General features: G+C 38.9%; 1 protein-coding gene across 1 annotated transcript in view; it reads left to right on the top strand.

Moving 5' to 3' along the window:
- Window positions 1–16,138, top strand: part of ADGB (androglobin) — a 4,124,629-nt gene that overhangs the window by 2,824,278 nt on the left and 1,284,213 nt on the right. Inside the window, exon 24 of the mRNA XM_044074542.1 lies at window positions 8,474–8,567. Within this exon, the coding sequence (XP_043930477.1) occupies window positions 8,474–8,567 (94 nt within the window). The remainder of the gene's footprint in view (window positions 1–8,473; window positions 8,568–16,138) is intronic.

Below are 16,138 nucleotides of genomic sequence, written 5' to 3'. Positions count from 1 at the left end.
CTATTTTCCTGTATTCCTAAACAGGAAGGTTTAAGCTTCTTTGAAGAAGTACTCTTTACTTGTTCCTCCTTGCCTGCTGATGAAATTAGTTTAATATGTTAACTAATGAGTCTTATCTTGGAAAATAACTATATATATTTTGAGGGGGAATATTTCCAACAATTAAAGGGAGTTGCAATGGGAGCTGCCTGTGCCCCTTTATATGCAAACTTGGTTTTGTTGGGTTGGGGAAGAGAATATGTTTTTCAAAGTGAGTTTTTTTCCAATGTATTATTTTATAGTAGATTTTTGGATGATATTTTTATTTTATGGAAAGGAACTTCTGAAACCATACCATTATTCATCCAATATTTAAATGAGACTACTAATTTTTTAAAATTCACTTTTGATTTTCATGAACAAGAAATTAATTACTTCAATACCAAGATATTAAAGGGCAAAGATAAATTTATTTCTAGAATATATCGTAAAAAAAACTTTTGCAATAGTTATTTACATTTTGATAGTCACCATCCCACATTTCAAAAGAAAAGTATTATCAAAGGTCAGGCCATCAAGGTTGCAAGGATGACATCCTTAAAAAGTGATGTAATCCATGAATTTGCATTTTTGAAGGACATGTTCCTTGAGAGGGGGTACCCTGGTGAGTTTATTAACCATATTCTTACAGGAGTCTTGGACGAATGGGGCAAAAAATATACACCATTGTTGGGAAAGGGACTTAACCAGATTAACAATATGATGGCAAGTATTGATAATGAAAATAAAATTGACTTTCATCAAGCATGTGTTGTTCAATACAGTCCATTGTATCCTCAAGTAAAGGGAATATTGTGTAGAAATTGGAATATTTTTAAAACTAATAGTGAAGTGTTCCAGGTGGTGGGTGATAAACCTATTTTTTTCTACCAAAATAGGTCCTAACCTAAAGTCAGTCCTGGAGAGAGGTACCAATAATCAAGGTACACAGATGAAACTGAGTGGGAATAGACCTTGTGGCAGATGTTCCTACTGTTCATATATTTTGCAGGACAGCTCCAACAATATTGACAATCAAAACAAAAGTACTGTATTTTTGAGAAGGGGCAGTTGTCTTTCCAGTAAGCTGGTGTACATTGCTAGGTGTAACACTTGTACTTCATTTTATGTTGGAAAGACGGAGAGGTTATTTAAAACTAGGATATATGAACATTTATACGACATAAAAAACAAAAAGGAAACCAATGCTTTATACAAACATAGTACGTTATGTGCTGACTTTTGTGGTTTTAAGTTTGCTATTCTTGATCTTGTTTATATTGAAAGCAGGGGGGAGATTGGCAAAATGTCTTAAACAAAAAATAATTATTGTGGCAGCTAAGGTTAGCTGCTGATTTCCCCCCAGGTTTAAATGAGCACTTGACCATTCTGCCAATTTTAAAAGAGAAGGCAGGGCAAGTTTGATAGTTTTTATTTTATATATATATACATCTGTATATTTGTTTTTCAACATTTAATAAGGTTTGTTGGGTGTTTGTACATATTATTACAATTTTATAAATTCAGATTGAACTTTTTACATTTCTGAATTTATTGTAGTAAAACAGAACAAGTTTTAGTGGTGTTTTTTAACATCATGTATTTAATATTTATGAGTTGAATTAGATATTCATGAATAGGCAATTTACAGCCTTATTATTGGTGGAAAAAGAACCAATTATTGTAAAGCATTTACTATTTAAATTCACTTTGTTTGATATTCTCTTGTTCTGAAGAAGTCAATTGAGTTGACGAAAGCGCTAAACTTTTCTTCCAATAAACTGTATCTGAGGACTCACAAAATTAGTGCTCTTTTTTGGTTTTCATCTTTACATATATTCTTTAAATGTTCTTTTAAAGTCTCTTTTTCCACTTCCATTCTGAATTGAATATGCATTTTTTCTTGGTTCTTTACTACATGCTTTAAACATACCCATTCCATGCATAATAGTCTTTCTCAGATGCCTTTGTACCAAAAAACATTATTACATTACCCCAAACATTATACTTGTCCATGCCTTCAGCTTCTTTTCTGGAAATTCTTACAGTGAAACCTTTTTTTTTTCACCTTTACCCCTGCACTGCTAGTATCTTCTTTTCTCTTTTATTTGCTTCCCCTCACCATTTCTGCATAGGATTTTTTTCTTTATGATGTTATGTACTTCTTCCATTTGAATTTTGTCCATAATGGCATCTAGGGTTGCCACCTTTTCAAATGGCCAAAGTGGTACACTTTCGGGACACATATCAGATTTTACAGGCCGACACATACCCACGGTCAGTACAAAGGATAGAACTTTACTTTTTTGCCTAAATAAAAGCTTATTCTTGTAGCAGTTTAGTTGCTTATTCTGTTTCTTGTAACATTTAGGTATTTTAGATACATAAATAACTATTTTATGCAAGTATTACATAAAATATGGGACATAATTATGTCCTACAATCTCAGGACATTCGCCATTCTTAATATTTTTGGTCAGGACACAACTGCCCAAAGAGGGACTGTCCCTCACAAAGTGGGACAGGTGGTAACCCTAGGCATTGGCATCCCAAGAAGTTTCTCTCCCAGTCTCAGGCTCATTTTTGATGAACATATCCATTACTACAAAGTATGCAAACAGCAACAAAGAGAAAATCAGTCCCAATGTAGAAAAAAGCAGGTTAAAATAATTGAGAAACAACAATGGGACAACCACGGCAAAGCACATATATTTAATAGACAATAAACAGATAAGCACTTTCAGAGATGCCTCCTTCATCAGATCAATACAAAAATATAAAATCAGTCTGCATATAAATACACTTGAAAAAACAGTTACATTAATTAAAACCATTAACCAATTAACATTTTCTAGCCTTTAAAATAGGGTTTAAAGGTATAAAACCATTTAAGCCTGGTGGAACATCAGCTCTCAAACCAGCTATCCAGTGAGTCTCTAACATCTGTGGCATTCTTTATATCACCTCCTCTAGGTGCAGGAGTATAAATATCCAAAACCATACATTTAAAATCATGCTGTGGAAATTCATTAATGTGGTGAGCTACTGCACTTCTTTGCACATTTCTCCGTATATCACCCATATGCTGTAAAATACGTTCTTTTAACATTCTGTTGGTTTTACCAACATAAAAAGAAGTGCATTCTGAACAGGTTGCTATATAAATCACATTTATATTAGAACAGCATACATAGTGTGAGCACTTATATAGCCTTTTGGTAACAGGATGCTCAAACACATTATCAGTCTTAGTATACCTGCATGTCTTACATCTTTTACATGGATATGTACCTAATTTGCCACTATATCATTTACCTACATTATTCATATTACCAGGTCCTGGTCTACAACATAACAGACTCTTTAAATTACGATTTTTCTTGTAGCTGAAGTTTGGCACGACACCTACTATATTTTTCATCCTGTCATCAGACAATAGTATCTTCCAGTTATTTTGTATTATATTCTTTATATATTTAAAATCAGTACTAAAAGTAAAGGGTATCCTAACCTTACATATATTTCTCTGTCCCTTATTAACTGAATCTCCAGTATTCTTTGAAAAACAAGATCTACCTTTCCCATCTCTCATGAAATTAGCCCTTTCTGATGCTTCCCTAACTTCCCTTCCCACTGGATAGCTGGTTTGAGAGCTGACATTCCACCAGGTTTAAATGGTTTTATACCTTTAAAACCTAGTTTAAAGGCTAGAAAATGTTAATTGGTTAAAGGTTTAAATTAATGTAATTGGTTTTTCAAGTGTATTTATATGCAGACTGATTTTATATTTTTGTACTGATCTGATGGAGGCATCTCCGAAAGCGCTTATCTGTTTATTGTCTATTAAATATGTATGCTTTGCCATGGTTGTCCCATTGATGTTTCTCAAGTATTTTAACATGTGCATTACTAAATCATCCCACAACCCCCCCAGCCCCAATTGGAGAGTTGTAATAATACATCCATTTTCCAGTTCATCTTCTTCCCTAAATAAATGCTACTGAATTAACTCCTTTAAATTTGTAAAAGGCTTGACTGCCTTTTCTCTCATTCCCTTCTCTTCTGCATTGCCATTATCATGTAAAGAAGTCTCCACTAGCTTCTTCTCTCTCTCTCTCTCTCTCTCCCTTCAGTAACCATGTCCACAGAAATCCACTTAGAAGACTTGCCTGTCTTCTTCTTCTCTCTCCTGCCAACTTCCAACATCATATTAGTGATAGCTGAAGGCTCAACTGCCTTCAAAGAAACAATATTACCACAGCACAACTCCTGTCATACCATTCTTCTTCCTCTCTTCTTCTCTGAGCCACCACTATGCTCTGAATGGCAACAGGAAGTATGCAATCATGCAACCATTCTACTTGCAACTGCAGAGTAGTGGAGTTTCCCTGATGCCCTGGACAAATTTCCCCTAGAAATATAAATACTACCTTGGGTTTCCTCAAAACGTGGTTAGAAGCCTAGAGGGACTAACCTGGTCAACAAAGAAAAATAAATAAAACTCAACATTATCTGACCCTCCAGGCTATTAACATTCCATTAGAGCTGAATATTATCACATACAAGTTGAGCAGGTATAGGACAGATACCCATGACTGGAAGTTATATGTAGGAGTGTTCCAGGAATTGATCCAATGGTGGGTAATTCCTCAAGTAGATCTGTTTGCCTCCAGTCACAACAGAAAGATAAATTCTGCTTCTGGACTCCTTGTACAAAGGTCTAGGAGACAGATGCCTTTTCATTCCTATAGATGGCCTTTCCTCTGATTCTTCTAAGTATTTTGAAAGACTCTGCAAATGATATTGGTAACTTCCTTTTGGCACAGGCAACAGTGGCCTCCCTTTTTTTCAGTTTGTCCAAGAGCAGTTGCCATATGCTTCCTTACAGCATTTACTTACTCACACAGGTCAGGGGTTGTTAGATACACTCCAATCTTCAATTTCTTCAGCTCACTGTATGGATGACAGAATTTTAATATCTTTTAGGCACCTATTTTCTGAGGATGTGCAGTAGATATTAAAAGAGGCAAAGAAACCTGCTACTAGAAAATCATATTTGACTAAGTGGAAAAAGATTTTCTAGTTGGTACTAAAGCAAGAACCAGGATACTTTTAAGGCCCAGATGCCTCTGGTTCTTCAGTACCAGTAAGTAAGTTATTATGCTTTGCCCTTTCTTACTCTCTATTAAGATTTACCTTTAGACATCTCAGTTTGTCTGCCCATAGATCTTCCCTTTCAACCCTGCTTCAAGTCAAATAATTTTTGAAAGAGTTTTTTACATATTCATCCGCCTAGAAGACAGATGGCTCCTTCTTGGGATATTAATTTTGTACTACAGAAACCTGAAAAACTTAAACATTTTCCTTTTGAACCTAATCATTAGGTTGATTTGAAGTTCTTGTATTGGAAAATAGGGCTACTAATTGTTCTGACTTATCAAGAAGATTATCCAAAAGGACCTGGACCTAAAGCTTTGGAAGTTGGGTGGTTGACTGTTCCTTTGTAGGATATGACCCCACATAGCTCTGGTTACTTCAACAATACTTAACTTCAAGTGTTCTTACCAGTCTATGACAAGATACGTTTTTTTTTTTTTTGCTTAGGTAACCTCTTACAAGGAGATGTCAAATCTAATCATACTGTACTACAGTAGTACTAAGAAGCATGCTTGTGACTCTGTTGATATTCCCTCTGCTTGTTCTTCCCCTGTTATGTATTAATTTTATCATTTGTCTGTATAATACTTGCTATTTCATGCTACTGACTTTGTAGCTGAACCGTTTATGTCTATAATATGTATTGCTTAATTACCTCATCTGTGTTTGTAAGTCTATATAATGTATTTCTTCTCTTGTTAAAATTCTTTTGTAATGGAGCTTTTCTCTCCGGGCCTCCACTGAAAACGGGCCAATAGCCCCAGTGGACTTTCCTAGTAAACAAATGTAAAATAAATAAATCAAATAAAATAAGTCTTTCAAAAAGACAGGATAACTTTGAGAACAAATCATTCTTTTTACACTAAAGTGGTTTCAGTTTACTTTAAACCAGGTTATTATTCTCACTATTTTCTATCCAGAGCCAAAAATTAGGGGAGAATGAATTTTGCACAGTCTGGATGTCTGTTCACAAGCATTTTAGATACTACATTGATGGGAAAAGAATCATCAGGAGTTCTAATCAACTGTTTATTTCCTATGAAGTTAAAAAGAGATAGTCATTGTCAAATCAAACAATTTCTAAATGGTTGCCTCATGCTGTTGGTTTTTGTTACTCTCACCTTAACAAGACACTTCCTTCATTCAGTGTCAGAGCCCACTCTACAAGGACTTTGGCTACTTCTGTGGCTTTTTGGAAAGGGATAGACTCTAGAAATATTCTAGATGCAGCATCTTGGTCAAGTGTGCACACGATTACCAAGCACTACAAACTTCTTTCTTTCTCTAGGTCCGTAGCAGACTTTGCTAGGACTATCCTCAAGAGTCTCCTAGACTATTGTCCTGCTTCCTCCTACCTTTTTTTCTAAGCTCTGATATTAGACTCATATAGCTTAGGCTACTGCAGCAGTGATGCAATGATGAACACAGTACTGATGTGTAAGTAAACTTACCATAACAGTAGATGTTCAACTAAATCACTATTGTAGTAAGAACACCCTCTCACCATATCCATTCTTTTCTTGAGTTTTATGGAGGTTGTAGATGTATCTCACCTTTCCCTTTATCCTAGCACATACCTAGCTGGCAGGGCTCTAGCCACCTCTACTGTGAGGCAAGAAAGCTCTGAAGCTTTGGCCCCCTAACCACTGACTTTATAGTGCTCTCCTCAAGGGGTTACGGTGTATGGAAGGTGTCCTAAAGCTTTGGAAGTTGGCTGGTTGTCTGCTCCTTAGTAGGATATGACCTCATTGCTTTAGTTACTTCAACAGTGGTCTATTATAGTAATAACCCACACCTGAGTGTGGGTAATGCTGGATTTACCCACGGTTGGTGTGGTTTGGTCACCCGAGTGGCCAAACAAAGCCAACCGTGGGTAAATCCAGCATTACCCACACCTAGAAGTGGGTTATTGCTATTATACAATGACATTATTTAAGAAAAAATTACTTTTCTTAAATAATGGCATTGTATAATGCCTCCTTGCTGCCCTTCTGCAGCTGTCTGGTATTCTGCGGCAGTTCTGATGTACTGCGCATGCGTATGCCTACGCAGTACATCAGAGCTGTGAGCAAAAGCAACGGAGAAAGCAAGATCTCCGTTGCTTTTTACAAACTGTTTCGCTATGTTAAATGGATTTAACATAGCAAGACAGCTTTAAAAAAAAGCAACGGACATCTTGCTTTCTCTGTTGCTTTTTTAAAGCTGTCTCGCTATGTTAAACCCATTTAACATAGCGAGACAGTTTTGAAAAAAGCAACGGAGAAAGCAAGATCTCCATTGCTTTTTACAAACTGTCTCGCTATGTTAAACTCGTTTAACATAGCGAGACAGTGTGAAGCAATGGAGATCTTGCATTCTCCGTTGCTGTAAAAAAAAAGAGTTATAGTAATGGAAAAAGTCCGGGCGACCAGACCTTTTCCATTAGTATAAGCCTGATTTACGATGTGCACGCTGACCAATCGGCATGCACGTTTTTCAATATTAATGGGTGATCATTGTATAATTGAACATTTATCATGATGATAAGTTTACTTGCATAACCGAGCTTTGCCACTGCTTCTTAAAAACTCTCAGAGCAATTTCTTTCTTGCAAGATGTGCCATGCAAGAATAGCTGCTATATATTCAACTTGCAAAATAACTAACTGCAGAATTAACCTCAAAAACTATGGGAGGAATTCAGATAACATATTAATGTAAAGCTAATTAATGTGAGACAGTTTTTAATTCTTTCCTAGCTGTGTATAATGGGGCTACATGTTCATCTAAAATAAATATTTTTGTACTAAATGTTTATTTCACAGGCATGTGTAGCCTGTTATGTGCAACTAGAAAAAAATAAGATGGGCTTGTGTTAATTAACATTGGGCTAGAACTAGACTATACTATACTTGCCAATTCTGAATACCTCCATGTATCTAAAATGTTGCTTTTATTTTAACACATGGAAATACTTTGGTTTATCTGACACAGCTAAATGGTTCAATAACTGCTTACATATATGACACCTGACTGTCACATGTACATAGCTGGTGTTTATTTGGTAAAAGTTTTATAATGGCCAAACATGCCCAAACCTACATATACCCCTTAAAATAACCATAGGGTATCAAAACTTGCCAAATACATTTGGGAAGCATGGTTAGGCCTAAAATGTCCCACTGCGGTCATTAGCTTAGTAATCACATATGCACCTATAATTATAATGCAGCTATACAGTTATATAATTATAGTACATGCTGTTATTACCTATGATTGACTGTTTTTTTTTTGTTTGTTTGTTTTTTGTTTCTACCTAGGAACAGAAGAGAATGCTGCTGTCAAAATAAGCCTAGAAAAATTATGGGCCACTCTTGAACCAAGTATAGAACAACATGCTGTGGCTTTGTTAAGGTAATATGAAGCAAAGTGAAATTAGACAGATATAATTTCACAATTAAATTATTTTAAGTAAGCTCACACATGATTTTTGTAATAATGAACATGACAGAATAAAAGTAGTACTTCCATAAATTACATCTGAATATTTCATACCCAGTATAACCTGATTTTACCCAGTATATTGCTCATAGGGGCAGGATGATATCATGAGTGTGTGCCTATGCCTTGAGTATTTTACAGATTTTGCAGATTGTCCCAATCAATAAGGGACACAGGCACCACCCTAGGTGTGAATTTACGATTCCCCATCCATTGATCTAGACTGGTCTTGAAGAGGGCCAGGGAAGGACTCTGCTTAACATAAATAGGAAGCCTATTCCAAAGATGGAGCAATCTCTGAGACACATATCTATCTCTCTGGCATGTTCTGTTTGATTCATTGACTAAATTTAAATCCCTAGAATGGGTAACCCTTGTATTGTTTGTCTTGAGGATATGAAGCAGCTCCATCAAGGCTGGATTTGTAAGTACCTCATAGGTCAGGCATAGATCAGAGGGGAAAGAGTTTCAGTCTATCCACATCAGACATTTTCATAGGTAGGTACTAGGCTACTGGCCCAAGGACCTAAGTAAGCCTAGCCAACAAGGTTCCCTGACTTACGTCACCCAAGAAAGTTATTTTCCTGTGCCCCTGTCGAGCAGAGCCACAAAAGTGATCCCCAGGGTGTATTTCCTATTTCCCATCCACTCATCAAGATTTTTCTTGAAGAGTGCTAATGAGGAACTTTGTTTGACATAGATGGGTAGCTTGTTCCAGAGTATGGGAAGTCTCTTGGACAGGAAAGTATCCCTCCAGCATGTCCTGTTTATTGTGGTGACAAGGTTTAGGCCCCTAGAGCGTGTAGCTCGGAAGGATTGGGATTTCTTTAGGTGTAGCATGTCCAACAGCTCTGGGTTTGACATTGAGTTATAAGTTAGGCAGAGATCACCTCAGAGTAGGCGATATGCTATGGAGTAAAGCTGGAGTTTTTTGAGATGGTCAGTGTAGGGCATCTGTTTGAGGCCAGTAATCCTCTTTGTGAGGTACTTCTGTGGCCTTTCCAGCTGCTGCAGATGCCTTTGGAGGTACATTCCAAAAGGAGCGTTGTACTCTATAATGGGTCTAATGAGTGTTGAGTAGAGGGGAACAATGACCTCTTTTTTCCTGGATGAGAACCCTTTTATGATGAGGTGTGCCATGTAGAAGGATTTCCTGACTACTGTAGCGATGTGATTATCAAAGGAGAGACTACTGCCCACCTGGGTCCCAAGGTTTCTTATCACACATTTGGCGTTAAGTAGACTGCCGCCTATGTGGTAGTTCATGGGTACAGAGTTTTTACCAAAGGGGATGACAATACACTTTTTGGCACTGAGCTTGAGGCCACGCCTCTGACATCAGGCATCTGTCTCAGTGAGGCCCTTCTGTAGGATGTCCACATCATGTGGAGACTCAACTATGGCTCCTAGTTTGCAGTCATCTGCAAACTTCATTAGCCAAAGGACTTCTGTGTTAGCCTGTACTTCAGAGAAGTAGATACTAAACAGGAGAGGTCCCAGGACTGAACCCTGTGGTACTCCACTTGTCACTGGCTTGAAGTCAGATTGGGAGTGTGCAACTTTTACAGTGTGGGTTCTGTCAGTGAGCCAGTTGGCAACCCAGCTTGTGACGTAAGGATTTATACCTAGTTTAGTGAGTTTAGCTACAATTCCAGAATGGGGGATGGTGTCGAAAGCCTTGGAGAGATCAAGATAGGCTGTGTGTACCACCTTACCCTCGTCTACGTCTATGGTGACTGCCTCAAAGAAGTCGATCAGGTTCAGGAGGCATGATCTTCCTTTCACAAACCAGAACTGGGTGGGGTCCAGAGTTTGGAGGTTACCAATGTCTTTGTTTATGAGTTCCATGATGATACGTTCCATGGCCTTACAGACCAGGCTCGTTAGGCTAATAGGGCAATAGTTCCCAAGATCAGTGGTGGCTCCCCCTTTGTGGAGTGGGATAACTGTTGCTGTGCACCATTCAGTGGGCACAAAGCCTGATGTGAGGCTATTATTGAACATGGTTCTTAGGTGGGGAGCCAGTTCGTTCTGACGTTCATGTAAAATGCATCCTGGGATGTTGTCTGGTCCCATGGATGCTGTGTTTTTGGCTTTAGAGACTGCAGCTTTTACCTGCATAGTTGTGATTACAGGGACTATGCGTTCTTCCTGTATATATATGGGCCCTTTAGGGGGTGAGAGAGGAGTAAATTTAGCACTGAACCTATCTGCCAGGATGTTGGCAATATCAGTTGGTTCTGTAATTTTTGTGCCATTGTGCTGTAACTCAGAATAGATCTGGGTGTTTCCATTGAGATTCTTGGCATAGCTATAGAATACATTGTGGTTGTCCTTACAATCAGTAGTGATTTTGTTTTCATAGCTAGCTTTGGAGGATCTTATAAGGGATCTCAGCTTCTTACTGAGGCTGACCAGAGAGCTCCTCCACTTATGGAATTTTACTCTCTTTTGCAACAGTTTCTTCCTTCTGTGGTAGAGTTTGTTTATGGCAGGGGCCCACCAGATTGACTTCCTTTTTTGGAGGATAGTGTCTTGATTCTGTTTGGGATAGCACGATCCATGCACTCGTGTAAGTGCTTATAGAGTACATTTCTGTAGGATTCAGCAGTCATAACCGTATTATCCATTTACACAGGTGTCATGAAGTTCACCACTTCTGTCTTAAGAAGCATGAAGTTGGCTTTGATGAAATGTTTTACCATGGTTTCTTTAATGGGGGTTGGGGCAGGATGTGGATATCGAGGGTGATTAGCTTACTGTTGGATCTGACCAACGAGGAGTTGACTTCAGGTATGAAGCACTGGTCACTCATGTTGGTAATGACTAGGTCTAGGTTATTGTTGCCCCTGATGGGGTTGTGGATAAGTTGATCCAGGGCATTGAATTTATGAATTCCAGAAAGCGTTACCCAAAGGAGTTGGTACATGAGTAGTTTTCCCAATTAATGGAGGGGTAGTTGAAATTGCCCATTATTAGAGTGTTTGTTTGAACCCTAATGTTTTCCAGTATATCAAGAAAAGAGGAGTGGGAATCCTGGGGCATGGCAGGGGATCTGTAGCAAACTACAATTTGGATTGCAATTTTGCCCATAGTTAGTTGCACTTGGGTAACCTCGGATGCATTATTCTGAGCAACTAGCCTGGAGGTGTGGATATCCTTAATGAATATGGACAACACCTACGCCGTTTAGATTGCCGAAAAGTGTGGTATGAGTTATAGCCTGGTAATGCAGGGGTGGTCTCTGGAGGCTTTAACCAGGTCACAGTCACTGCACAGATATCGGAGTGCCTCGAGGGAGTGCATTTTGAGATTTAGACTTCTAACATTGATTAGCATTACCCTCAGTTTTTGCTTGCCCGTTCCTGTTACGGTGTTGAATTTGTCATTTGAACCTTGTCTAAAAAAGGCACTATAGGGGTGGCAAGAGCCTTAGCCAGTATCCAGATTCCGAGGGGTGACAGGTGCAGGCCATCTCTGGCAAAGCATCGTGGTCTGTCAACCATGTCGTTCCAGTCAGAGAGATACTGGATCCCCTTAGAATGACACCAGATGCTTAGCCAATTGTTGAAGTCAATCATTTTGTCCTTGTACTGCGGTATCATTCTGGGTGATGGCAGGATGCTACTCAGGGCTAGGGTCATACCTGCCCGGGCTACAAGATTGAGAGCTCTTTCATGTTTCTTTTCATGTAGTCCAGAGAGGTACATCTCAAGTCATTCACACCAACATGGACAATGACAGAGTCATATTTGTACTTGTTGTTGAGAGACCTGAGTACGTGGGTTATGTGGCGGATCCTGGCACCCGACAGGCAGCTGACAGCAACTTTCTCCTTGTTTAGCCTGATGAGTGGGACATCAGTGTGCCTGACTACAGAGTCACCTATGACTAGTGTGTTGGGTACATTGTTTTGCCTTATGGGCTGTGGTTGAGTGGCACACTGAGTCTGTGGTCTATGTGTCATTTGGGTTGTGTTGGGGGGGGTGGAGGTTGCTTGCGTTTCTGCTTTGGAGGTCTCTGTTGCTTGAACAGATTATTATTGACAGCCACCGTGAATGTTTTTGTGTTTCTACGTGTGGATTTTGTTGGTGTAGGTTTAGTGGGACTATGTGATCAGTGTGGTGTGGTGCAAGTGTTTACCTTCTCTTCTTGACTGTCAAGTTCAGTTTTGCTTGTAGAGAGCTTTACCTCCAGTTTGGCTAGATAAGTGCATCTCTCACAGGTTGTAGTGTTGGGTGGTAGGAGGAGAGGGTTGTCTGTGTACACGAGGCAATTGCTTCATTGCCCCAAGATTCCCAGATTCATCAAATAGACAGGAAAGAATACTGGAAGCTGATCCTTGGACATGCCTGAATAAAAATCTATTTTTCTCTAGACAAGTGAGGAAAGTGAGTACAAGAACTGTTTTTCTCTAAGCAAGTGAGGAAAGTAAGTGCAAAAACTGATGAGGAAGGTTGAGTGCTATAGTAATTTGTAGCTTAGTTAGTGCTTACGAGTTCTGAACAAGTGGTGAGCACAAATAAGCAAATTCAAGTGCTAAAACTAAGAATCTGTGTCTGAACTAGACTAGTTACAGGAAAGAAACAAGTGCAAATGCAGGCTTTTAAATCAGAAAGTTGAGAGAAATGGAAAAACTGCCCAAACGGCCAATAACTACAATTTCTGGGCCAGAAACCACTCCTTATGTGGTAGATAGGTTACCTAGTGTTTACCACTCCCACTGATAACTAGCAGGTTTCCTTCCAACACAGACAGGCTTGGGGGGCTCAGAAGCTTACAAACAGTCCTGGATATAGCAAATCTGTATCTGGACTAGACTAGTTACAGGAAAGGCAGAAAGCAAGCGTAATTTTTTTTTTTTTTTGTAAAGGAAAAGGAGAAATGAGAAGCAGAAGATAATTCAAGGTTAGGAAACTAAGTGGGTTGGCCTTCTCAAATGTTCTCTTTATATTAGGTTGAATGAGCTAATGACACTAGACTGGGAGGAGTGTCCCAGATCAAATTTACAGCAGGGGCAGGCAACTGCAAAGCCACCAAGTATAACAGCAAGACACCAAGGATGGGGAACAATACTACAGCTACTAGCCTACACTTTTTTAGACAGTAAACACTACAGAAATGTTATTAACACCCTGTATTTTTTTTTTAGTGAGGAACCTCACAGGTTGCTCCAGCTGTTGTATGTGCCTACTCAAGTACATTCTAAATGATGCCTTGTACTTATTGGTTTAATGAGGGCTGTGTACAGTGGGACCATAATTTCCTTGGATCTGGATGTCTTACCTTTGTTTATACGTTGTGCCACACAGAAAGGACTTCCTCACAAATGTGGACAGATGATGGTCAAACTTCAGGTTACTGTGTATCTGTGTACCCAGATCGCTCACCTCTGAGTCTGCTGCTAAGGGTGTGTTGTTAATGTTGTAGTTAGTGGGGGTATTTGATTTCCCAAATGGTATGATAATGCATTTCTTCACATTTAGTTTCAAGCTGTGGTTCTGACACCAATCATTAGCCTGATTTAGACCCTCTTGAATGATATCTAATTCGTTGGAGGATTCAATGATTGCCCCCCCCCCCATCTTGCAGTCATCTACAAACTTTGTTATCTAGAAGCTTTCCACATTGCCCTTATTGTTAGAGATAGAGAACAGTTTTTCATCTTGCAATACTCAAAAAAAAAAAAAAAAAAAAAAAATGCTGATGACACTTTGAAGATCTGACAGTTATCATCCAAATAATTGTATATTTTCTAATCTGAAATATTTGGCTATGATCATCCAGTTCTTGCTTGCCTTATTTTCTATGGCCTTTCAGAGTGTCATTCGTGTCACCTAATTGAACTGGATCTCAAAACAGTAATTGGACTGCTGCATCCTCAATATTATAGCAATAACCCACGCCTGGGTGTGGGTAATGCTAAATTTACCCACGGTTGGCGTGGTTTGGTCCCGAGGCGGCCCGAGGACCAAACAAAGCCAACCGTGGGTAAATTTACCATTACCCACACCCAGAAGTGGGTTATTGCTATTATACCATGACATTATTTAAGAAAAGAAACTGTTACTTTTCTTAAATAATGGCATAGTATAATGCCTGTTTACTGCCCTTCCGCAGATGTCTGGCATCCGCGGCAGTTCTGATGTACTGCGCGCCTGCACAGTACATCAGAGTTGTGCAAAGCAACGGAGAAATCAAGATCTCCGTTGCTTTTTGTGTCTCGCTATGTTAAATGAGTTTAACATAGCGAGACAGTTTAAAATAAGCAACGGACATCTCCGTTGCTTATTTTAAAACTGTCTCGCTATGTTAAACTCATTTAACATAGCGAGACACAAAAAAAAAAGCAACGGAGATCTTGCTTTCTCCGTTGCTTTAAACATGCCTCGCTATGTTAAATGGGTTTAACATAGCGAGACAGCTTTAAAATAAGCAATGGAGATCTCCGTTGCTTATTTTAAAGCTGTCTCGCTATGTTAAACCCATTTAACATAGCGAGACAGTGTTTTTAAAAAACAAGTTATACTAAGGGAAAAAAGTCCGGGGGACCGGACCTTTTTCCATTAGTATAACTCGATTTACAACGGGCACGCTGGCCAATCAGCGTGCATGTTTCGGGGGGGTCATGGTATAATATACTGTTGCTTTTCACATTGCACTTTCTTAAGTAATTCACATTGTTTTACATTCTCCTTCTTGTTGTGTATAGTTTTCTCTTTTTCTCTCCCTGGTGTACCCCTCTTCTTTGAATTGTATAGCAAAGTTTGTTTGCCAAGATCACATTTCTTTCTGTGTCTCTAAAAGAAGAAAACCTACTTATGTGATTTGCTTGATCTTTGTACATCAATGCTTAGTTTTTCATACTACAATTATTGACTTAAACATAGACTATCCTGTTACTCAGCGGATACAAGGTAGAGAAACTAAGTATAGTTTAGATGCCAGTCTGTTACAGGGCTTCTACATGCATGTATGGACACGCGCACACACACACACACACACACACACACACACACACACATACACACACACACACACACACACACACACACACACACACACACACACACACACACACACACACACACACACACACTTGCGTGTGTGCAGGCATCCACACGCACATGTATATACACTTACAGATATACACATATATGGAGTGCACACCTGCAATCAGTTTAGAGGATTTCCAGTTCACCAACTGCATATCTTTGAAATATGGGAGGAAAAAGACACTCACCAAAGCCACATAAATGCAGAGAGGACAAGCAGACTCTGTACAGATGATACGCCATCTGACATCTTTATTAGCAAATCAAGTGGAATGAGGCAGTATTGTTAACTGCGATACTGCTATGGTGTCATGATCTATAAAAAATTTGTGAGTAGATATGAAATGTAGTCTTGCTGTTAAACTAGTAGAATTCTTATTTTGACAAATGTTGTACTGCAACCTAATTCAGAAATGCCAGTATGATATG

This window comes from Protopterus annectens, chromosome 1.part0 (assembly GCF_019279795.1).
Source record: "Protopterus annectens isolate FY-2018-M chromosome 1.part0, PAN1.0, whole genome shotgun sequence".
NCBI classification, from domain to species: Eukaryota; Metazoa; Chordata; order Ceratodontiformes; family Protopteridae; genus Protopterus; species Protopterus annectens.
This window is presented reverse-complemented; position numbering and strand designations above follow the sequence as displayed.